General features: G+C 44.5%; 1 protein-coding gene across 1 annotated transcript in view; it reads left to right on the top strand.

Annotated features, from left to right (window-relative positions):
* Positions 1-24,552, top strand: part of LOC126000663 (anosmin-1-like) — a 38,542-nt gene extending 13,990 nt beyond the window's left edge. Inside the window, 11 exon segments of the mRNA XM_049767837.1 lie at positions 8,524-8,739; positions 9,258-9,389; positions 12,504-12,650; positions 12,762-12,830; positions 12,833-12,855; positions 13,081-13,186; positions 13,189-13,251; positions 13,807-14,027; positions 15,034-15,229; positions 18,112-18,199; positions 24,294-24,552. Of these exon segments, the coding sequence (XP_049623794.1) occupies positions 8,524-8,739; positions 9,258-9,389; positions 12,504-12,650; positions 12,762-12,830; positions 12,833-12,855; positions 13,081-13,186; positions 13,189-13,251; positions 13,807-14,027; positions 15,034-15,229; positions 18,112-18,199; positions 24,294-24,552 (1,520 nt within the window).
* Positions 24,553-25,229: the final 677 nt, after the last annotated feature.

Raw genomic sequence — 25,229 nt, forward strand, 5'->3', positions numbered from 1 at the left:
GCCCCATGCATGCCCACTTGTCTGCCCACCTACCTTCCGGGGCCCCGTTCCTACCTTCACACACCCCCAAAAGGACACGCTGACATTTCTGTCATCTCTCGCTGTCTTCTGCGGTTTCCCCAGCCGTCAGCATTGTACCCAGAAATTCTCAGACGTCTGCTAAGCTGAATATCTGGGCCCCCTGGATTCATGTTGGGTGCTCGCCCCAACTTTCCACCTCCTGTTGGCCAAACAGCGCAGGGCAGAAGCCCCCTGATGCCCAATGGAGCTGGCCCCATTCTGGACACTTCTGTACACACAGACACCGAATCCACAATTGCATTTGCAAAGGGGGAAGGAAATAATTCAGTGCAACACCCCTTGGGCCTTTGTTTTTGAACAGGAGTGGCCTCTGTGTTCTCTGCAAATTTGGTCAATGCATTATTTGGGTTTTTGTTTGTTTGTTTTGTTTATTGTTTGTTTGTTTGTTTTGGTTTTTTTTATGTGTTTGGGCTATACCTGGCACAGTCAGGCCTGACTACTGGCTCTGTGCTATGCTTGGGGTGGGGATCCTATGGAATGCCGGGGATCAAACCCAGGTCAGCCATGTACAAGGCAAACACCGTACTGCTGTTCTATCGCTCCGGCCCCTAAACTCAAATTTCTTTCCTTTTCTTCATCCAGAACTCTGGGACCAAGAGTGTCCTAGAAGACCCCCCCAACTTAGACCATTGCATTTCTTCATGCAGTTATTCTGAACAACACGTAGAAGCAAGATACTGCATTTATTCTTTCTTCGGCCTTATGTCTTTTCACACAATATCTTCTAGTTCCATCCATGTTGCAGCAAATTGTACAATGGCATCATTTCTTTTTTTGGGGGGAAGAGGGGGTTGGGTCACACCCAGCAGGGCTCAGGGGTTCCTCCTGGCTCTATGCTCAGAAATCGCTCCTGGCAGGCTCGGGGACCCTATGGGATGCTGGGATTCAAACCACCGACCTTCTGCATGCAAGGCAAATGCCTTACCTCCATGCTATCTCTCCAGCCCGATGGCATCATTTCTTACAGCTATGGATTCCAAGTCTTGGCTGTTGCTCTGAGGGCTGCAATGAATGTCTTTCTGTCTTGGGGATCGATCCCCAAGAATGGGATTTCTGGGTAGCTTAATTCTGCGTTTCCAAATTTTTTTCTCACCACAGCCCCACCAGCTCAGGCTGTCCCCAAGATTTTTGTTTTATTTATTTTTGTTTGTGTTTGCTTTGGGGCCACACCCGATGATGCTCAGGGGTTACTCCTAGCTCTGTGCTCAAAAATCACTCCTTGCTTGGGGGACCCTATGAGATACTGGGGGATCACTCTAGGTTAGTGCGTGCAAGGCAGACGCCCTACTGTTTGCACCACCACTCCAGCCCAGTCTCCAAGAGTTTTGATCTGTCATAGGCTGATCTTGCCTAATATGATCCATGTCTTTTTTCTAGCTGCTTCCCCCGGCCACACAGCCGTGAACCTGGGGGGTGCAGGGAATGAGATTTTCCTGCCCAGCTGTCCAGATGGGAACCCCACAAATCATCAGCACTCATTTTGCCCCTTCTCTGGCCTCTGACTTAAGCCTTATCGGCCTAGATGACATCAATCACCTGGAATCTGGCCCGTCTGGCGCATTCCCGGTGGCCTGAATATTTTCTCATTTAGTCATCTCTGTCATGGGTGAGGTGTGCAGGGGAGACTGCGGCTTCCAAAGCCCCTTCTCGGGTTTTATCTCCTAAGCCTGTAAGCACCCCGCAACAAGAGGGGAGAGCTCCTTTGGGAAAGAGCCTCCCCTGAGAGCCTGAATTCAGCTGCTCTGTCACCCCGAAATTTCTTTGTCCCACCTTCTCTCAGGCGCTGCCTCCTCCCCTGGAGAAGTAGAGAAATTGGACCAAGTGTGGCCTCGGTACTGCATGTGGTGTAGACTTGAGCCTTTATCCCAGATTGCTCAAACCCTAAGTTTTTCACTTCCAGAAAAAGTCATATGCAAAGGGGCCCAGAATGTCCCCCTTGTATTTTAATTTCCCCCCACCTCTGAGTGGCAGCATTGGTGTGACCCCTGGGATATCTGTAAGTCTTTATTCTGGGTATAGAAATTTTTCCTTGCATGAATAAGCAACAGCGGGGTGCTTTTTGTCATTGTTATTTTTCTATTATTTTTTATTTATTTATTTTTATTTTTCTATTTTTTTATTTCTTTATTTCTTTATTTTTATTTTTCTATTTTCATTGTGACTTTATTTTTATTTATTTAAATTTTATTCTTTTTTTTTTTAACAAACCACACGTTTTTAACTTGGAAATTCTGAATTTAGAACTGTCAGCGAGTTCCCATGGGGGAATGTTAAGAGACTGTTTCTTTATATTTTATTTTTTTTATTTATTTTGGTTTTGGGGTCACACCCGGCGTGGCTCAGAGGTTTCTCCTGGCTCTGCGCTCAAAAATTGCTCTTGGTTGGGGCTGGAGAGATAGCAAGCATACAGGTAGGGCGTTTGCCTTGCATGCAGAAGGTCGGTGGTTCGAATCCCGGCATCCCATAGGGTCCCCTAAGCCTGTCAGGAGCGATTTCTGAGTGTAGAGCCAGGAGGAACCCCTGAGAGGTGCTGGGTGTGACCCAAAAACCAAAGGGAAAAAAAGAAGAAAAAAAATTGGGGCCAGAGAGATAGCACAGTGGTAGTGCATTTGCCTTGCACAGTCAACCCAGGACTCCCAGTTCAATTCCCAGCATCCAGGAGAAATTTCTGAGTGCAGAGCCAAGAGTAACCCCTGAGTGCCACCGGGTGTGGCCCAAAAAAGAAACAGGAAAAAAGGGACAAATTCTCTCATATAGGTTTAAGAAAATCAGTCATGCTTTAGGAAAACAGAGAGGCTGGTCTGTGAGAACTTGTTGCCTTTCTCTAAGGGGTCCTCTTGGCTTCCTTGCAAAATACAGGGGGTGCCCCCCCAAAATGCTACATTACAGATCACCTTCACGCCAGTCCCCAAAGTTCTAGAAAGTTCCTTGTGTGTCCTTCTGTCGTCATGGGTTTTATGCCTGCAGACAGAGGGGGAAACACGGAGGCATCAGAGTGGGGGGCAGACAGCTACGGATGGCCGCAGCCTTAGTTCTTTTCTCCATCCCCCAGTTTCACTAAATTCCACTCTCAGGGCCCCAAAAAGGGTTTGCCACAAGAAAAATGGTTCTTGCTTTTTCTTTTCTTTAAGTTCTGGGGCTTTTGGGTTTTCTAGAAAACTTGTGGAAAGAGAAGAAACCTTTAGGGGTCAGAGAGGTTGTGAAGTGCATAAGGTAGTTAGTTGTCTTGCAGGCAGCTGACCCGGATTTGATCCCTTGTTCCACTTAGGGATGACTGGGCACCGCCAGGTGTGGTACCCAAACAAAGAAACAAATAACAATGCCAAAGAGAGATAAATGAAAAAGAAACTAAAAGAAAGGAAGAAAGATAGAAATAGAAAGAAAAGAATGAAAGAAAGAAAATAAAGGAAGAGAAAAGATAGAAAAAGAAAGAAGGAAAGAAAGAGAAAGGAAGAACGAAGAAAGGTAGAGAGAAGGAAGGAAGAAAGAGAAAGAAAGAAAGAAAGAAAGAAAGAAAGAAAGAAAGAAAGAAAGAAAGAAAGAAAGAAAGAAAGAAAGAAAGAAAGAAAGAAAGAAAGAAAGAAAGAAAGAAAGAATAGGGATGACTGGGCACCGCCAGGTGTGGTACCCAAACAAAGAAACAAATAACAATGCCAAAGAGAGATAAATGAAAAAGAAACTAAAAGAAAGGAAGAAAGATAGAAATAGAAAGAAAAGAATGAAAGAAAAAAAATAAAGGAAGATAAAAGATAGAAAAAGAAAGAAGGAAAGAAAGAGAAAGGAAGAACGAAGAAAGGTAGAGAGAAGGAAGGAAGAAAGAGAAAGAAAGAAAAGAAAGAAAGAAAGAAAGAAAGAAAGAAAGAAAGAAAGAAAGAAAGAAAGAAAGAAAGAAAGAAAGAAAGAAAAAGAAAGAAAGAAGAAAGAAAAGTTAAGAAAGAAAAGAATGAAGGCATTCTGGGGCCGGAGAGATAGCACAGCAGGTAGGCAGTTTGCATTGCACAAGACCAACTGGGATAGACCTGGGTTCGATTCCCGGCATCCCATATAATCCCCCGAGCCTGACAGGACTGATGTCAGAGTGCAGAGCCAGGTGTAACCCCTGAGCGCTGCCCAGTGTGCCCTCAAAAGACCAAAATAAAATAGAATAAAAAGAATGAATTGACAGAAAGCAGTGCAGTGGCTTCTTATCTGGGATGTAGACCTGAGAGTGGGGCGTCTCTGCGGCACTGACCCCTCCTGTCTACACTCCACAGTGGCGCCTCATATCTTGCAGCGCCAAATTTTGTGGCCTTTGTCAATAAAGCTGGGGAGAGGCGTCTGTCCTGAGGCCTGTTCTTGGGGTGTCTCTCCTGGCCCTTCCTGCTCCAGGCCTGTCCCGACCTGTCATTCACCCTGTCCTTTCTGTTCTCTCCACAGTGTCTTGAACCCTGCAAGGACGCCTGGGACTTGAGGAAGCAGCAATGCCAGAGCTTCTGCGAGGTGAGAACCGAGTCCTCAGCTGTCCCGTCTCAAGTGTTTGGGGATTTGAGGATTTGGGTTGTGCATGCACCACAGAGACAGAGACAGAGACACAGACAGGCGAAGGAGTTTGCATAAAATGGAGACCGGTTGTGGTCATTTTTTAAATTAGCACCTAGGGTTGGTCCCCAGAGCACTGAGTCAGGAGAAACCCCTCAGTATCACTGGATTTGATCCCCAAAGTGGGGTGAAGGATGAGGGTTTAGTAGTTTTGTCAGTCTAGAAGGTTCTAAGAGGTTCAGTAGTTCATTCCTCCCACCACCCCTCTGTTGTGAGACTTCAAGGATTTCCCCTCTGGAAGAACTTTGCCCCTCGAGTTCTTGGTGTCCATGTTCCCACAACCTGTGGCGACTTCTGTGGTCACAGAGAAGGGTGTGATAGAAAGAAAGTGGAGATAAAAAGGAAGGAAGATAGGAAGAGAAAGGAAGAGAGAGAAAGAAAGGAAGGAAGGAAGGAGAGAGAAAGAGAAAGAAGAAAGAAAGAAAGAGCTTGGATCAGGAGTGATTTCTGAGCCAGGAGGAAACCCAGAACACCATTCAGTGTGTCCCCAAATGCCAAAATATATAATGAAATACATCATAAAAATAAATGTGAAACCAGCTGTTTAGAGAGAGCCACTGTGAAATTTTATTTGGAGGGGACAAAACCCAGCAGTACTCAGGGCCTACTCCTGGGTCTGCACTTGGGGATCTCCACGGCTCTGCTTTTGGGGGAATCCTGTGAGAAGCTGGGGTTTGAACCTGGGTCGGCCATGCCCTTCCCCACCTCACACTGCCACTCCCGCCTCCTGGGAACCAGTGTTTGCTTTCCACTGCCCGAAATGTGTGTGTTCTGTCTAAAGAGGGAACTGGCAGACGCTCTGTCACTGCTGCATACTTCTGGGGTTACGCACGAGGCAGCCTCGGACCTGAATTTGGGGCTTCAAAAATGCAAGGGAAATGTCATTGGCACATAGTAGCAGACAGAAACAAACCATATAACATACAGTTTGAAAATAGCAAGGTGGGGCCCAGAGAGATAGCACAGCGGTGTTTGTCTTGCAAGCAGCCGATCCAGGACCAAAGGTGGTTGGTTCAAATCCCAGTGTCCCATATGGTCCCCCGTGCCTGCCAGGAGCTATTTCTGAGCAGAGAGCCAGGAGTAACCCCTGAGCACCGCCAGGTGTGGCCCCAAAACCAAAAAAAAAACAAACAAAAAACAAACAAACAAACAAAAAAAAGAAAATAGCAACGGGGGCCTGCCACACCTGTAGTCTCCTTTTTTATTTTATTTCATTTTACTTTACTTTTTGGGGGTCACACCTGGTGATGCTCAGGGTTTTTTCTTGGCTGTGCGCTCAGAAATCTCTCCTGGCAGGCTCAGGGGACCATATGGGATGCTGAGGCTTGAACCCGGGTCTATCTTGGGTCAGCCACTTGCAAGGCATCCCAAATGGTCCCCCAAAGCCAGGAGTGATTTCTGAACGCATGGCGAGAGGAACCCCTGAGGCTGGGTCACTGGGGTTGTCTCATAAAGCAAAAAATAAAGAGAGAAGAAAGAAAGAAAGAAAGAAAGAAAGAAAGAAAGAAAGAAAGAAAGAAAGAAAGAAAGAAAGAAAGAAAGAAAGAAAGAAAGAAAGAAAGAAAGAAAGAAAGAAAGAAAGAGAGAAAGAAAGAAAGAAAGAGAGAGAAAGAAAGAGAGAGAGAAAGAAAGAGAGAGAAAGAAAGAAAGAAAGAAAGAAAGAAGAAAAAGGGAAGGAGGAAGGGAGAGAGGAAGAAAGAAAGGAAGGAAGGAAGGAAAGAACAAAGGAAGAGAGGAAAAAGAAAGAAAGAGGAAAAGAGAGAGAAGAAAGAGAAAGAAAGTGGAAGGATGGAAGGAAGGGAGAGAGAAAGAAAGAAAAGAAGGAAGAAAAAGAGGAAGAAAGAAAGGAAAAAGAGAAAGAGGAAGGATGGAAGGAAGGGAGAGAGAAAGAAAGAATGAAAGAGAGAAAGAAAGAAGGAAAGAAAGAAGGAAAGGAAGAAGGAAGGAAAGAAAAAGAAAGAAATAAAGAAAGAAGGAAACAAGAAAGAGAAAGAAAAAAGAAAGAAAGAGAAGGAAGGAAGAGGAAAAAGAAAGAAGGAAGAAAGAAAAATGAAAAAGAAGAAAGGAGGAAGAAAGAAAGAGGAAAAGAAAGAAAGAAAGAAAGAAAGAAAGGAAAAGAAAGAAAGGAGGAAGAAAGAAAGAGGAAAAAGAGAAAATGAAAGAAAAAGGGAGGAAGGATGGAAGGAAGGGAAAGAGAAAGGAAGGAAGGAAGAAAGAGGAGAAAGAAAGAGAGTAGAAAGAAAAAAGAGGAAGGATGGATTGAAGGAAGGAAGATAAAAGAGAGAGGAAGAAAGAGAAAAAGGAGAGAAAGAATGAAAGAAGAAAGAGAGAAAGAAGGGAGAAAGAGAAAGAAAGGAAGGATAGAAGAAAGGGAAAGAGGAAGGAAGAAAGAAAAAGAACGAAAGAAAGAAAGAAAAAAAGAAAGAAAGAAAGAAAGAAAGAAAGAACAAAAGAAAGAAAGAAAGAAAGAAAGAAAGGAAAAGAGAGAAAGGAGGAAGAGAAAAGAAAGACAGAAAGGAGGAAGAAAGGAGGGAGAAATTAGAAAGAAAGAAAGAGGAAAAAGAAAGGAAAGAAAGAAGGAAAGGAGGAGGAAGAAAGAAAGGAAAAAGAAAATGAAAGAAGAAAGAAAGAAAGGATGGAAGGAAGGGAAAGAGAAAGGAAGGAAGGAAGAGAGGAGAAAGAGAGAAAGAAAAGGAAGAAAAAAGAAAGAAGAGAGAAAAAGAAAGAGGAAGGATGGAAGGAAGGAAGATAAAAGAGAGAGGAAGAAAGAAAGAGAAAAGGAGAGAAAGAATGAAAGAAGAGAGAAGGAAGGAAGAGAGAAAGAGAGAAAGGGGAAGAATGGAAGGAAGTGAAAGGAAGGAAGAAAGAAAGAAAGAACGAACGAAAGAGGAAAAGAGAAAGGAGGAAAAAAGAAAGAAAGAAAGAAAGAAAGAAAGAAGAAAGAAAGAAAGGAAGAAAGGAAGAAAGAAAGAAAGAAAAAAGAGAAAGGAAAAAGAGAAAGGGAAGAAAGAAAGAGGTGGGTGTTCTCTGGGGGCAAGACCTTGTGCTTTTGGGGGGGGGCGTTTGGGACAAATTCTGGCACCAAAATAAGTCTGCATAGGCTCCTGTCCCATCCTGTCCTGTCCCTCTGTCCATCCCCAAAGCCATCCGTGGAAGAGTGGCCACAATGTGGGCCACTTTCCCGCAGCTTTTTGTGTTTTGTATTTTTGGTTTTGGGGTCCCACCTGGCAGCGCTCAGGGGTCCCTCCTGGCTCTGCGCTCAGAAATTGCTCCCGGCAGGCTCAAAGGGGAGACCCAATGGGATGCCTGGATTCCAACCACCAACCTTCTGCATGCAAGGCAAACGCCTTACCTCCATGCTTTCTCTGTGGCCCCTGCACTTGTCTCTTAAGCGGATCCAAATCCAACTAATATAAAGGCCACAGAGTGACCCCGGTGTCATGGCATCTGGACACAGATGTGCCTGCTAATGTTATGGTCACAGGCTAGGGGTCTTGTGCCCACTCTTCTGCCGGTCCTGCATTTGAGGGGGGCATCTCCCAGCTTCTCACATACCCCCAGTGTCCGGGTTCTGTAAAGTACTCCGATGTGTCCCCATTTCAAAGTGTCTGGAAGGACATAATGGCCCCTAGGGAAGAGGCTGGAAAGATAGCATGGAGGTAAGGCGTTTGCCTTGCATGCAGAAGGACGGTGGCTCGAATCCCGGCATCCCATAGGGTCCCGCGAGTCTGCCAGGAGCAATTTCTGAGTGTAGAACCAGGGGTAATCCTTGAGTGCTGCCAGGTGGGACCCAAAAACTAAACCAAACCAAACCAAAACAAAACAAAAAATGGACCACACACCACAAGGTTCTTGTGTTTTCAGACCTGGGGGCACCCCCAGACCCCACCAACCTGTGGCTGCTCAACTCCATGGTGCACAGTGACGGCAGCCTGACAGCCACCGTGGGCTGGGACAGCCCCGAAGAGCCGGACACACCGGTGCACCATTACAAGGTCTTCTGGAGCTGGGCGGCTGACAGCGCCAGGTCCCCGGTGCCCAGCAGGAAGAAGCGAAGGAAGACCACAGACAGGGTGAGCACAAAGTCAGGAGTCAACCTTGAACTAAGAGCTAGGGGTCAGCCCTGCACGCTGAGCCAGGAGTAAGCCCTAAGCACAAAGGCCTTCCTCCAGAAATAACATGCCACGATCTCACGACAGAGATGGGCCCCTTCCGCCCTCCCTCCCTAGTGAATGGGCCTCTGCCTTGTCGTCACTGCTTTGACCCCACACTGGCACGTGTGTCTTTGTGTGTCATGGATGGGGCAGGCAGTCGGGCAAAGTTTGCCTTGCATTCGGCTGCCCCACGATGGACCTGAGTTTGATCCCCGAGGTCCCACATGATTCCCAAGCCAGGAGCGATTTCTGAGCACATAGCCAGAAGTAACACCACTGGATGGGGCCCGAAAAATGAAAGTATATCTCTGTCTGTGGCGTGTCTGTCTGTATATTTATTTGCCTGTGTGCTTGCTTATGAGTCTGTGTGTCATTGTGTGCGTACACGTCACATGTGTCTCTGTGCGCATGCTGACAGGCACGCATGTCTGCCCATGGGCCTGCACACCGTGAGCCTGGAGCAACTGCAGGCGGGCTGCGAGTACACCGTGGAACTGCTGGCCGTGGCTTACTGGGGCCAGCAGCGACTCAAGAGCCCGAAGGTCACCTTCCAGTTCACAGCCGCCCCCAGCTTCAGTGAGTGGCTGGGACTTTCTGGGTTCCCGGACCTCTGACCCATTACCCCTGACCTCTGACCTGCAGCCCCTGACATCTGATCTGCAACCCCTGACATCTGACCTCCAGCCTTTTTAGCATGCCCTACCTTGCCCTGTCTTGATGTTCCCTGGAGATGTCATAAGAAAAATCCCTATCTATCTCTGGCCAGGCTGGGGGGGGGTCCACGTGTCATTGGGTGGGTCCATGGGGCAGCAGGTTGTCACTTCTGCTCTGCATTTCTGGTTCCAGCAAGCCGCCCAGATGCAAGCACCCCGAAAGTCACTCAGCTCAGCACCTGTGGGGGGGTGCTCGGTCACTCATGGTTTTGCTTCAAGGAGGCCTGTGTGCCTTTCTTCACCTTGGCACCCCAGTTTCTGGGCACCAGGAGGGACGCTGAGTCAATTACACTCCAACTGGGGTGCTGCATTTTTTCCTCCTATTCCGAGCTCAGCTGTGGATGCAGTGCTTGTCACCCAGAGTCTGGCCTTCCCCTGAACCCCAATCCCAATCAGTCCCTGCACACAGCTTGGCGGTGGGACACCCCGCTGTCTATGGCTGCAGAGACCTGACTGGTTCTCAACAGGCCCCCAAGCTCAGTGGGGAACCTCCGTTTCCTGAAGCAGAAGTGGGGAGCGTGGGTCTAGAGGCAAATGCTGACAGGGAAAATAATGCACGCGAGGTTGAAGAATATCATGAAGGTTCCATAAACTTCCACGCGAGATTTCCACACACGAGCTATAGCTACCAGCAGGCAAATAGACTCGTTGTGGAAACTGTACCTGCAAGTGGCTTCGAATCTGAGACACACACACACACACACCCAAAGTCTTTATTGGGGAGAGAAGGACCTTCCCCTGGGGTGGAGAACAGGTAGGGGTGAGGGAAAAATCCAGAGGTACTTTTAGCAAAGAAGTATTCCTGGTTTGGCTGGAGTAATGGCACAATGGTAGGGTGTTTACCTTGCACGCGGTCAATCATGGATGGACCCCGGTTCGATTCCTGGCATCCCATATGGTCCCCCGAGCCTACCAGTAGCGATTTCTAAGCACAGAACCAGGAGTAACCCCCCCCCCCCAAAATCCGTCCATCAGTGTTCTAGGAACAAGCCATGTTCTGTTCCAATGCAGAACCCGGCTTGCATCCTGCCACCAATGTTCCCCCAGTTTCTCCCTTCCCATCCAAACCTGGGCCGTCCATGTGTGGTGCCTTCCACATCCTCCTGTCTTCTTCTTTGCCTGCTCTGAGCTCCCTTCATCCCCCTTTCTAGCACCCACTTCCAACTCTCCCCCTGTTTTTGTGGCACGGTTCATGTCCCAAAAAAGATGCAGAACGTCCTAGGCTGCGGTGTGTGGGTTATGTAAGAATGTCCTGTGTTGCATTGTCACCAAGTCAAGGTCATGGCAAATGGAGAGTAGAGGGAGTTGGTTTTTTTTTTTTTGGACGGATTGTAGAGCAGTCATTCGGGGGTATATTGTCTCCAGTTTGGGCAGAAGGAAGAAAGAAGGGAGGGAAGGAAGGGGCGAGTTAGGGAGGGAGAGAAGGAGGGAGGAAAGAAGGAAGGAAAGAAATGAAAGAAGGAAAGGAGGAAAAGAAATAATGAGAAAAGATTGGAAGAAAATAGAAGAAAGTGGGAAAGGAGAGATGGGAGAAAAAAAGAAAAGAAATAAAAGAAAAAAAGGAAGGAAAAAGAAAAAAAAGAAAATACAAGTGAAGAAAGAAAGAGACAAAAGAACAGAAGGAAGGAAAGAAGGACTATAGGAATGGAAGGAATGAGAGAAGAAAGAATGAAAATAAAGAATAAATTTGAGGAAGGAAGGAGAAAAGAGAAAGAAATTAGAAGTGAAGAAATGATAGGGAAGAATGGAAGGAAGAAAAGTGGGAATGGAAGGAAGAAAAAGAATATATTAAGGAAGAAAATGAAGGAAAGAAGATAAAAAATGGGAGGAAAGAAAGTGAAAATGTGAAAGGAGAAAAGAAAGGAAGAATGAGAGGAAAGAACAGAAGAAAGAAATGGAAAAAAGTAAGGAAGAAAGAGAGAAAGAAACTGCAAAGGTAGGAAGGAAGAAAGAAGAAAAGAAAGACTTAACAATGTACTGAAAACACAAGGTTTTAGAGACAGGGGGCATAGTTTGGGGTTTGAGAAATCCCAGATGCCTCACAAGTCCAGATACCCCTGAACTTGTTTCCAGTACAAATCTGGGGGAAGGGGGAGAAGAGACACCCCTAATCTGTCCAATTTATCTCCTAAAACTGAGTGAGGGAATCAAAGACGGATCTAAAGCCAGGGTGAAAACATGACAGAGTGTCTCAGCTCTGTCGGAAATTTCTTAGAGAGTCGAAACTCAACTACATTGTCAGCCAGGACAGTCTAGGGGGGACTCCACCCTAAAAACCTGCCTCCCTGTTGAGGACAGGGCCTGAGACTAGGCCACAGGTCGAAAGGGGGTTCAGTCATTGACGTTAGGCTGTAGCTCAGAAACCAACGGAGTTTTTTTATATTTTTAGGAGGGCCCAAACCAACTGAGCCAATTGCATAGACCAATGGGTTGAGCTGTCACTGGCCACTTAATGCCTTGAGTCCCATCCCTGGCCCCTTATGTTGTCCTTGGTACTTTTGGGGTTCCAGGGAATTCACCTCAGCAGTAGTGAGACCCAAAGGTGAACCTAGGGTTTCCTTCTGACTCTGCACGCAGAAACAACCCCCGGAGCTGTGCAGAGAACCCTCCTGAATGTCGGGGATTAATCCAGGTCAGCCATGTGCCAGGCCAATGCACTCCCTGCTGTGCTATCATGCCAGCCCTCTCCCAGCTTTCTGCCCAAGCGCCAAGGTGCCAGCAGGCCCAGTTTGTCGCAGCCTCAAACCCGTGAGAGAGTGCTGGGGCCCAGTTTAAATCCCTGTGGTACGTGCAACATTCCAGTGACACAGATGCATCTGGTGCCCTCAAAAGGATGCACTTATCTGCTCTTATCTCAACTAGCTGGTACCCCTCACTCCTCATGCCCTGTGCTGCCCAGTGTTCATGAGACACACTGACCCAAATAGTCGGGTTTTTTTGTTTTGTTTTTTGTTTGTTTGTTTGTTTTTTGTCACAGAAGAAACCCTTGGAAAGAACCGGAAAACCACAACATCCAGGCAGCTGCCTTTCCACGTTCGGCGGCCGTCACGGCCTCTGAAAGTGGGGACCCCCTTCCTCCAGAACCACCAGCTTCAGGTGAAGATCTACTGGAAGAACGCTGAAGGTACATGAGGAGGAAGGCCCAGTAACAGAACCCCGAGTCTAGCCAGGACCTGAAGGTTACTTCAATACTCAAACCCCCCAGGCCAGCTCTGACCGTGTCCTGCCTTTGCAAAATCGGGTCTGACCCGCTACCACATGGAGTGGCTGCCGGAATTTTGCATCCACAACAGCACCAAAGCTCCGGGGTCTCATACGGGACCACCCAGGTGAGTGTTGGGGGACGCTGGTGCCACCCTTAGATCTTTCACCCAACACACACAAACAAGTCTGTTCATCTGTCCACCTTTGGACACCCGAAGGAAGGCTAATTGTCGGTTTGCTTACTGACCATCTGGATTTTGGGGGCAACCAGGGATTGTGACTAGGGGTTACTGGCACCTTCCAACTCTCTGGCACCCCTTTGCTCACTCACTGGTCCTCTCACCCTCTAGGAAAACTATCTCATTCTCCAAGACCTGGCCTTTTCCTGCAAGTATAAAGTGACCTTGCAGCCCGCGTGGCCCACAGGACGCCGGAAGGCCGAGACCGTCTTCTTCACCACCCTGCTTGCTCCGCACTCAAGTCCAAGAGCCACAAACTGAGCCGCTGCCCCGGAGAAGCGGGTAGGTGGCATTTGGGGTATCAAGACACCCCAGTGGGCAGTGTGGGGCCAGCACTTGCCCTGGGAATTCTGCCCTGGTTCTGCTGTCTGTGGCTTCCACGTGATGGCGCGGGGCAGGAGTCATAATTACAAGGCCACCGGTCCACGAGGGCCATGGCTACACATACCACTGATCCACACAGCCACTAGTCCGCACTGTTCAAACCCCAACTGCAGAGCTTTTTGCTGTGCCTGACATACATACACGCATGGACGCACGCACATACAAGGATATATACAGACATATGCCCCAGCATCCCTGCACCCCTAAGGCCCCCCAGCGACCCTGCACCCCTAAGGCCCCCCAGCTTTCTCCTTGCATTATGAATCCTCACACACAATCCTGTTGATGTCCCATTTTCTGGATGCCCTGCAAACTTCACTCTTATCTCCCGGGGACATCCTGGAGGAAGTATAGGTCAGGAACTGGAACACTGCCAATTATGAGCGACACTCAGTCTTGAGTCAACCCCGTTTTTTGTCTGTTCCCCCACCTTCTCTGCACACAAACCACTAGGCCCTGTGCTCGACAAAGTGCTTGCCAAGCCTGAAGACCTGTCCACATCCTTAGAGGTCCACGATGCCAACGTCACAGGCCACTTCTCCTGGCAGGTGGCTGGTGCCAACCCAGCTCAGCCACTTACGAGGTTCCAGGTGACGTGGGCAGAGGCCACTCTGGAGAGCCGCCACTCCAGTTTCCCTAATAGCCTCATCTTACAGTCAAACATTCTGCCCGTGGTGCTTGGCATCCTCGGTAACCTGGGCCACCCCTCCTTTAGTGGGACACCCCCTTTGAGATCCAGGACATCCCCAATGTCACCAGAACACCCCCTCTGTCTCTGGGGCATCCCCTTCATGACTTAGGACAATATTTCTGTCACTCAGACACCCCCTCATTATCCGGATCATCCCTCTGTCACTCAGGACACCACTTTCATGACCTGGGACACCCCCTGTTATCTGGGACACTCTCTTTATGACCTGGGTCTATCCTTCTGTGACCCTGGGTCACCCACTCTTTCACCTGGGAAATCCCCCTGTTATTCGGGACACGCTCGTATTAACCTAGGTCAATCCTTCTGTGATCTATAAGCCCCCAATAATTGGGACACCCCCCCATGAGCTGGGACAACCCTTCTGGAACCCAGGACACCCACTCTGTCACCTAGGAGAACCTCCATTATTCAAGACTCCCCCTCTGTGACTTGGGCCGCCCCCTTCCTGACATGGAACATTCCCTGAGTCACTTTTATGACTGGGTAAATAATTCTGTGATCCGGCCAACTGGGTTTCCATCCCCAACACCACACACGTTGTCCTGAGCCCGCCAAGAATGACCCTCGAACACAGAGCCCAGGAGCCAGCCCTGAGAACTGCCTAGCATGGCTGACAAATTCACGCATTAAAATAATTCAATTTTCGGGGCTGGGGAGATAGCATGGAGGTAGGGTGTTTGCCTTGCATTCAGAAGGTCGGTGGTTCGAATCCTGGCATCCCATATGGTTCCCCGAGCCTGGCAGGAGCCATTTCTGAATGCAGAGCCAGGAGGAACCCCTGAGCGCTTCTGAATGTGACCAAAAACAAACAAACAAAAAAAACTTCAGTTTTCATGGGACACCCCAATGGGGCAGTCGTCAGTGGCAGAAAATACGGGGGTGATGCCTAGGGGGACCTCTTCCCCAAACGCACCTCCAAGAAGAGCCACTTGTTACAGGATGTGACCCCACTTTATCGGCCTCCCCAGGATCTCTTGGTACTCACCATGTCCGACCTGAAGCCGGCCACCTTCTATCACCTGGAAGTACAGGCGCTGTCCTCGGGGGCTGAGGGCCCTGCCACCGTGTGCACCTTCCGGACGCCAGAGTTTCTGCCGCCTTCCTCTCACAGTGAGTGGCACCTGCTACAGGGAGCCGGCACGGCACTCCAGGGAGTGGGGCCTGGTGAGGGGGAATGGATGGGCTGGTGGGTGGGTGGAGGACAAAATGAAGGTAGTGAATGGATGCATGGATGGAGGAGAGACTTGATATGGATGGATGGATAGATGAGAGAATGGATGGGTGGATAGATGAAAGAATAAGTGGATGGATGGATGAGAGTGTATGAAAGGATGGATGAGAGAATGGATGGGTGGATAGATGAAAGAATAAATGGATGGCTGAGTGAAAGGATGGATGAGAGAATGGATGTATAGAAGAGAGTGAATGAAAGTGTGGTGAGAGAATGATGGATGAATGGATGAGAGTAGTGAATGGATAGATGAGAAAATGAATGAATGAATGAATGAATCAGAGTTAATGAATGGAGGAGAGTAAATGAATGGATGATGGATGAGAGAATGAGTGAATGTATAAGAAAGTGAGTGAATAATATATAAAAGAATGAATGGTTGAGAATGAGTGGATGAATGAGAAGATGAATGAATGAAAGAGAATTGAATGGATGGATGAGAGAATGAATGGGTGTATAAAAAATGGATGGATGGATGGATGAGAGAATGCATGGATGGATGAAAGGGTGAATCAATGGAGTAAGGAATGAATGGGTGGATGAGAGAATGGATGAACAGATGAGAGAATGAATGTGATCTAATAGCTAAGAGGATGAATGAATGGATGGATTGGAGAATGAATAAGAATAGATGGATGAAAAATAGGAATAGATGGATGGGTGAGAGAATGAATGAATGAAGGTGAATGAATGGAGAGTTGTATGATATAATGAATGGAGAAATGAATGGATGGATAGATGGTTGAGAGTGAATGACTGGATGGAGGAGAGAATGAATGTGATTTAATGAATGGCTGAAGGATGAATGTGAATGAATGAATGATGGGTGGATGGGAGAATGAATGAAAATGGATGGGTGAAAGTATGAATGGATGGGCGAGTGATAAGGAATGGATGAAAGAATGAAGGTCAATGTATAAATAGACAGTTGCATGAGAGAATGAATAAATGCATGGAGGAGAGAATGAAGATCAATAAAAGATGGAGAAGAGATTTGATGGGAATGAATGGAGGAATGAATGTGAGTGAATGAATGGATGAGAGGATGAATGTGAATAGATGGGAGAACGAATGAATGAGAATGAGAGTGAATAAATGGCAGGTGAGAGAATGAATGGAGCCTTAGGAGTTTATTTGGTACCTGAGAACTTCTCTGGATATCTTTTTCTGCATCTTACATTTGCTACAAAAGCTAATTTTTACACAATCCTATGTTATTGGAAGGATGTTTTTAAATATCTGTGTAACAATTTTTTATGAAATACTTTATTATAGAGGGCTGAAAAATAAATGTGGTCATGCAAGATAAAATGTTTTTCTTTGAATTTTCCTTCAAGATTATATTTGGAGAAACTTTTTTTAACTGTGCTGGTTGGGCATTAAAGATCGTCTTCAAATATCAATAGAACTCTTTAGAAAATGGGTGACACATTCAGAAAATATGTATGAAGGATGTTATAGCTGCACTTTTTTTGTCCTAGTTCAGTACCACTATTTGTCTAACTTTCAACGATCTCATTCTGAGAGTGATTGTTTTGTTTTCACTTGGTAATCTCTCTCCTACATCCTTTTTTTTTCAGATACTCTATTGTGCGTAACAATGACATTATAATATATATCATAAATTGTCTCTCAGAGCCTCACATTCCCTAAGTTCATGTGCTTTCCTGGACTCTTGTAGATTGTCATATGTGAAAACTGTTATGAAATATATTACTGCTGAAAGGTCCTCTTCTTTGCACATTTGATTCTTAATGAGAATCAAGTCTAAGGCCCTCTCTTTTGGTTTTTATCTTATTGCCTCCAATAAAGCATCTAGACCTGAACTTGGGGAATGTGATAACTATAAGAACAAATTGAATTATACAAATATATGACTTGTACTGTACTAATTTACTTCTTCCCTAAACCGTCCTAAATTTTCACCTAATTTAATGACCCTTTCTCATGCTATTAACAAATCTAAAGGAAGTTCCCACACTGCTTCCTAGATTCATACTTTTGACCTTTATATCTTAGAATTTCAAGTGCAATTAGAATTTATGTGCAATGCAGATGTAGATTAACATTTATCAACTGCTATGAGAAATGTCATTGCATGTTTTGGCTTACAGAATACCTGAACCAATTAAAGATGTGATTTTATGTTATGGCATTGCCTTGGGAAATGATAAATAGTAGGATTTTTGTTAAATGTCTACAAAAATTAAACAAAGGAAGATGAAAAGATGCAATATGTTTATCCCATTGGCTGCAGTAGAGATCCACGATCACTGAAAAGGTAATTATTAGAACTTGCCTTGATAATTTGTGGTGGAGGGGCTGGCGAGGTGGCACTAGCGGTAAGGTGCCTGCCTTGCAAGCACTAGCCAAGGAAGGGCCACGCTTCGATCCCCAGTGTCCCACATTGTCCCTGCAAGCCAGGGGCAATTTCTGAGCGCTTAGCCAGGAGTAACCCCTGAACATCAAACGGGTGTGGCCCAAAAAAGAAAAAAACAAAACAAAAAAGAAAATTTGTGGTGGAATAGGCCAGATTGTACAGTAGTCAGGGTGCTTGCCTTGTACACGGCTGTTCGATCCTTGGCACTGTATATGGCCCTCAAGTTCCTCCAAGAGTGATCCCTGAGTGTGAAGTCCATGTGGCCCCAAAACAAACAGGAAATAAAGTCCCTGGTAGAAGAAAATGGAGGTAGTGATGTGGGGTTCAATTCTTAGCTGTTCTAGGACCCTTTGACATTCGAATTCATTTATATAAATAAACTATCCTGGATTCATTTTTTGGTATATTTGTGTTTTTGCAAATGTACCTTTGCAGGTATATGCAATGCCATTACTATGTCTTCATTCACTCTTAATGAAACAAATGTAATGGAAGCGGTGGCAGTATCTGAAGTTGGCACATTGTACAGGACATTTTAGTTGACAATTGGCAAGTTTCGAGTGAAAGGTAAGAAAGAAACGTAAGACTTCTCTTCCATTTATTTTCCAAAAATTCTTTGCATTAACTAGAAAAGTACTCATTTTTTTCAGCATTTAGTCTCACCACCAACTAGTTGAACTCTGAAAGATATCACCTATCCTTATTTTTGGCTTTCTGAACAAAAATAGATTTCAAAGGGTACTTATCAACCTTATTATTTCTATTGTATTTATTATAAACCTATTTAGAAGTCCAGATTAGAACATGTTTGTATTTTAGTATGATTATATATATTAATCATTTTCTGGCATGTACGTCTTAATTATGATTCTGTATTTATGCCAATCTCTCTATTAAATATCCATTGTGAGAGAAGTAGATTTGTTCCACACTCAGAGCAGCAGTGGGGGGGGTTGGGTGATAATCTTACAGATCTACCCTCTGATTCAGATCATTGGGCTACATTAGTTTCATTTGAGACCACTTTTGGGGGTAAAATATTGGAGGCTTTTCAGGCCTAGTGCCAGTAGAGGGCAGTGGAACACCAACCTCAGGGGTTTTGGCTTGACCACGTGTGTTAGCTAGAAAAATACTTATATTCCTTAATCATTTAGGATCTTTCAGAAACAATTGAAAGCACTTCAAAATTTTGTGATAATTCAGAATATTTTGAGAGTATTTCAGACACTTTTGTGATCAGTCAATATTCAACCCGCATTTTTCTTGCATTTCACAATTCTTCCAAACTAACATAACAAGTAAAAGCAATATTGATGCCCCATTGCATAAAATATCACATCAGTATGTTCTACTTTGAGTGTTGGGAAAAAGAAGGTAGCAATTCGCATAAGGAAAAGAACAAGGTCCTTCAATTCAAAACAAACCTACGTCATAATACTAATCCAAATAGATAGAAACTCAGAGTGGTAAAAATCCACTTAAGAATCCACAAAATGAACATCCCACCAATTCTCGGTTGAGTCCCTATTCTAGGCACCATCTGCTAGGATTAGGCCTTGGGTTCCAGAACCAGTACACTGGAGAGACATGGGTCTGGAAGCACACCTCAATATAGGAAATAATACACACACACACATACACACAGACACAGATAAAAGAGAGAGAAACAGGTTCAGGATTCCAAAATGTAAACCTGCAGCTCCTAAGACGCAGGAAGCTCTGAAGTCCATAAATGCAAGTGATTGTATTTCTGAAACCCAAAGTATTTATTAGGAAGGGACAAACTACACCTGCAGATGGGATTAGGTGGTCTGAACACCAATCCAAGGTACTATGTTCAAAAATGTTTCCAACCAATGAGTAACAAGGTGTATACTGAGTGGGATGGGACACAATTAAGACCACAACTCTTATTCTACAAATTAGTTTTAAATTTTAATTTTTAATGAAATTAGAGCAGTTTACAGCATAATTTTGGGGTATAAAGTTTTATAATTCTATATAATGCTTAATCACTGTTTTTGGTTTGGGTCAATGATAGGGCTTGAACCCAGCCATGTAAGGCATGAGCTCTTCCTGAATCACATCCTCAGCCCCATTACAAAACAGCCTTAAATAAATGGTAACAAATGGTATGTACCAGCTTTGAGTCTTCAAAGTTGCAAAGCTTCCGTTTGAGATAATAAAAGTTCTCACTTTATCTCTGTCCACAAAATAATGAAAATGCCCCCCTCAATAGTTCAGTAAACCATAATAAGCAGCCATGATGTGTCAGAGTGAGGTCTATGTCCTATCTCCTCATTTGCAACCTTTCCTGGTATACACAGGAGCCTCATATTTCCTCTCATTCCAACTGTCATCATCCTTTTAGGAGTCTGTTTGTGGCTTCTTGTGTGACCAAACAGCTCAAACTTTGTCTTCTTTTGTCTAAATAAAAATTAGGTTGCACTGACCAATAATCTTTTTGTTCTTTCAGCTGCAGTGATTTTCAGCCACATGTTGGAGTAGCACCTGAGGCTTGCAGCTCAAGCCAAATTACAGGCCATCAAGAATGAAAATCTGAAACACAGAAAGTGTCATGCCAGGATAGCTGCATGGCTATGGAAACACACATGATTCATAGGCTGATAACATTCCTCAGGCATAGGATTATGTGGGGGCCTCACAGTTTTTACAGACAATGCTTCATGAATCTGGAAAATGACACGTGATCCCTTGAATTTCAGTTCTTTATGTTTCTCAGAGTCTTGTTCTTAACTTTGTTTGGCCCCAAGATCCAGTGAGTGCTGAGATTTTTGACAATTTTTCTGCTTTTCTGGGGGAGATTTCAATTCATGTCAGGTTATAAAACCCACAGAATTAACTTTAAATGCCTTGTAAAACAAATTTACCTTCCAATGTCTTGTTTATTCTATTGAGAAGGCAAGTGGACTATTAAACTGCTGGCTAAGCAAGCACATTGTTTTCTGAAGGAAATACATATTTACAGTACTCCAGAGAGTGTTTTGTTTAATATTTAAAAGAGTAATAAGCAAACAATACCATAGTGTGAAGAAACAGAGAAGGAAATTCATATTCACTAGGGAACATAAAAGTCAAAGAAATGCAAATTTGAAGAACAGACCATTTTAAGAGTTTTGTTATATGGCCTAAAGAGATCTCATCTCATATCCATTTATCTCCACAAACCTACTGCACCACTCCCCGCATGACTGCTACTGAACACAATGGGGTCAGAAAAGATACTGAAGTCTAAGTTCTGAAAATGCCCTAAAGACAATTTTTGTGGAGCCCAGAGGGAGAGAAAGGCTTTTCCCTGAAATCTGTATCTTTACCTCTAGGACTCCTTCAGCCAAAGTTCACGTTTTAATTTCTAAACTCGAAAATTATAAATTCTAGAGTCTTAAAACCTAAATTCTAACATTCTAAATTCCTAGAATTCTAAATTCTAAAATTCTACATTACTTGGGCTTGTGGGGGCGCAAGTGTTGGCATCTGCCTGGCCAGTTCCAGCCTAGGACACACTGTGGTTTCATGACCCTGCATCCCATTTGCTTCCCAAAACACGGAACAATTTCTGAGTCCATAGTCAGGTGAAATCAATTCACGACACCTGCTGTGGCCCAAAACTCATAAAGGAAACTCAAAAAACCATAAATAAATAAAATTCTAATTGATTAATATCTACATTTTATTCTAAATTTTTAACATTCTAAATTCTGAATTCTAAAATTCTTAATTCTGTATTTTAAATTCTACAGTCTAAAATTCTAAATTCTAAAATTCTAATTTGTATATTCTAAAATTCTAAATTTTATATTCTAAAATTCTACATTCTAAACTCTAAAATTCTATATACTAAAATTCTAAGTTCTATATTCTAAAATTTTTAAATCTTTGTTCTAAAATATAAGATTCTAAATTCTAAAATGTATGTTCTAAATTTGTATCTAAAATTCATAATTCAAAATTTGAATTCTAAACTCGAAAATTTTAAATTCTGTATTTTAAAAGTCTGCATTTTAAATTCTAAAATTCTAAATTCTATATTTTAAAATTCTAAAATCTAAATTCTAAATTCTAAAATTCTAAATTTCAAATTCTAAATTCTAAATTCTACATTGTAAAATTCTAAATGCTAAATTCAAAAATTCTAAATTCTAAACTTTTGAATTCTATATTCTAAAATTCATATTCTAAAATTCTAAATTCTATATTGTAAAATTCTAAATTCAAAAATTCTATATTCTTTTTTTTTGAATTTCCTACTTTTTAATTGCTTTTTTGAAATTATAACCTTTAATTATATTACAATCTGAAATGCTTTTTAGATGAGGTTGGAGTGGCTCAAACTCAAGGCCACTCACTTCCTGTTGAAAATGCTGTAAAACAGAAAAAAGAAAGGGAAGGAAGGAAGGAAGGAAGGGAGGGAGGGAGGGAGGGAGGGAGTGAGGAAGGGAAGGAGGGAGGGATGGAGGGAAGGAAGGGAGGAGGGAGGGAAGGAGGGAGGTAAGGAGGGAGGGAGGGAAGGAGACTTCTACCAGACTTGCTTGCAGCACATTTGTCAATCATTGAACTAATTCAGAAAATAAGGCCACAACCATTTTCCTGTTCTCTAATTGGGTTGTTTTGTTTCTCTGGCAAATGCAAATGTGATCCTAAAAGTTTCTATCTATGCAGCTTAGGCATTTGGGGACTTCCCAACCGAGCACCAGGCCATGGTAACATTTGTTTCTCTGTTCTGATTTCTCAACCACTCTTTCACTGCTGAGAGTAGGCAGGGAGTATGCATCTTCCCTGCAGCCCTAAACCCAACAACAAAACACTGGAGATTCTTACTGACTGTCAAATACAACTCCTTGCATTAAATCCCTTCTTGTTTAAAGATACTGGGGTGGTTTCCATTTCACACTGATCCTTAGGTATGAAAAAAAGGGGGGGACAACAATGAGTTGGCTCAAAGGGCTGAGGCATTGGCTTTGCACATGGGAACTCTAGGATTGGTCTCTGGTACCAGAGATTCCTCTGATCATGGAGCCAGAATTGGCCCCTAAAATCACCTACATAGCCTCCCTTTAGCCCCAAAATAAATCTGAATGACTAAGTGCAGACCCCTGTGACTGGGAAATGAGTTACATTTCATAGCTTCTCACACACATTCTTTTTTAAGAAACTCAACTTTGTGCCAAGCATTGCACAGCAGCAGTTGGTTGCAGGGAACAGCAGTTTGATTTCAGAAGGAAACTGTGCTCACATACTAAAATAAAGGAGAGCCTACTCTGACTTGAGTGTGAGTGAAGGACAGGATAGTCAGGAGAGTCTGGGAGAAGAGGTAACTGCAGAGAGAAAATGCTCACGTGGTACCTCAAAGCAAGCAAGGGCAATGTTTTATATTTCCTGCATAGCACCTTCACATGTCAGCTCATGAAATACCCCTTTATACTACCTATTTTTTAGTTTAACATTCGAGTGTTACCTATGGGTCAGAAACTTTATGGATTAAAAAAAATCCTATTTACTTGAATACACAAGTAAGTGTACCATACACCCAGTGATACTCAGGTATTCACTCTGTGCTCAAATCACCCCTTGAAGGGTTCAGGGTACCATATGTAAATAGTGCTGGGGATCAAACCCAAGTCAGCTATATACAAGGCAAGCACCCTATCCCCCCTAAGCTCTTTGCTATCTCTTGGACTCCCATTGACATACTTTTTTTTTTTTTGGTTTTTGGGCCACACCTGGTAACACTCAGGGGTTACTCCTGGCTATGCGCTCAGAAGTTGCTCCTGGCTTGGGGGACCATATGGGACACCGGGGGATCAAACCACAGTCCATCCAAGGCTAGTTCAGGCAAGGCTGGCACCTTATCTCTAGCGCCACAGCCCGGCCCCTCCCATTGACATTCTTAAGAGCCTAAATCAAAACAAAACAGACTTTTAGTGCTCCATAAGCAAGTACATTGAAAAGCTCACAAACCAACAAGAAATTATTCCCTTGTCTCAAATGAAAACCTTTTTGTCTAAGTGCCAAGTCCTCATTGTGCAAGGAACATGGCAACTTGGACCCCAGAGAGGTCTGAGTGGCCCTGGATGAACTAACTCAGACCAATCTCACAATGAATAAAGGAGCTGGGGAGGGGCAGCAGCAGAGAAGGAAAACCAGGTAATGCCCCCCACCCAAGCCCCATCACTAAGTTGCTCTTGGTCTCTCACCCACAGTGGACACCCTCCAGACACAAGACATGGAAGTGAACACACACACACACACATACACACACACCCTCCAGACACAAGACATAGAAGTGAACACACACACACACACCATTTGTGCCAGGCAGCCTGAGGGAGCCAAAGCATAGCAGTCCTGGAAATAGGAGAGAGGCAGCTTTCTGGAGTTCCACAAAGTGGAGAACACACACACATCCCAAGCTTCTGACTGAATTTGGCCCCACACTGACACAATGGGGAGAGGAAAGCTTCAGGAAATGAGTGGATTATGTCCCAGAAAAGATTTCCTGCGAGCGGTGAACGGGAAGCTTCCATGAAAAGTAAGGCCTAAAAATATCCAGGACCCGGTTCTATGAGAAGTGTCTGAGGGGGCTCCCTGCCACGTAGGGAGCTGGACTTTGCAGTGGGTTTATTCTTTAGAGGAGCTGCCTGGGGACTGGTGCAATTAAACCTCAAAGTAATACTCATCGAGTCTTCTGTGTCTGGACGCACCAGTCATATCCCTCATAACAGGACAGACAGCAAAGCCTCAGCGCCTCACAGACCTGGCCTGACTGAAAAGATGAACGGAGCGGAAATGACATCCGTTAAGTGCAGGCCGATTAGCAAGAATAAAGATCATCATTTAGGAGTTAGCAAGATCTAAAGGACTGAAAAACCCACCAAAGAGGTAAAAGTGAGGCAGGAGAGATTTGTCTGTGCTTGAAGACATTTATAAGGACAAATCAAAGCTTGCCTTAGAGTGGGGGGAAGGATGCTAAAATGCAATAGAGAAAATTAAAAAGGGAGTGTTTGCTGAGGCTTTAGAAGGCATCTTCTTGCAGGTGTTTAGGACTCGAGCACTGTTCTGGCATCCCTTGGAGCCAGAGCAGAAATCTGGAGATAGGGTTTGTTTTTTAAAGTCTTTTCTTTCCCCTGCTCGGAAGCAGCTGCAGGAGTGAGGTTTTATTTGTTGCATGCTGTTTTAGTAAAACACTGATGAGACAGAAAAACAGCCCAGACATGGGTGGAAGGAAATAACCTAATTCCAAGATCCGCTTTGTTCTTTGTCCTTTTGCTTCAAGTTGCAGTTTACACAAACCTAGGAGTTAAATAAGGATTTACAGCACTTCCAAGAAAAATGATCTTCTAGGGGCTCCCAAGAAGCATTCAGGGAGCCTTTAGCATGGTGGATACGGAACATCTAATAGGCAATCAATATTCTGCCAACCACAGGGGACCAACTGCTACTTGGCAGCCCCAGCACAGTTACGGGAGCACCCAACTCCCAACCAGCATATAAGACACTGGAGAGCTATGATTTACAATGTCCACACTCCCAAA

Source organism: Suncus etruscus (genome assembly GCF_024139225.1).
Source record: "Suncus etruscus isolate mSunEtr1 chromosome X unlocalized genomic scaffold, mSunEtr1.pri.cur SUPER_X_unloc_8, whole genome shotgun sequence".
NCBI lineage: Eukaryota > Metazoa > Chordata > Mammalia > Eulipotyphla > Soricidae > Suncus > Suncus etruscus.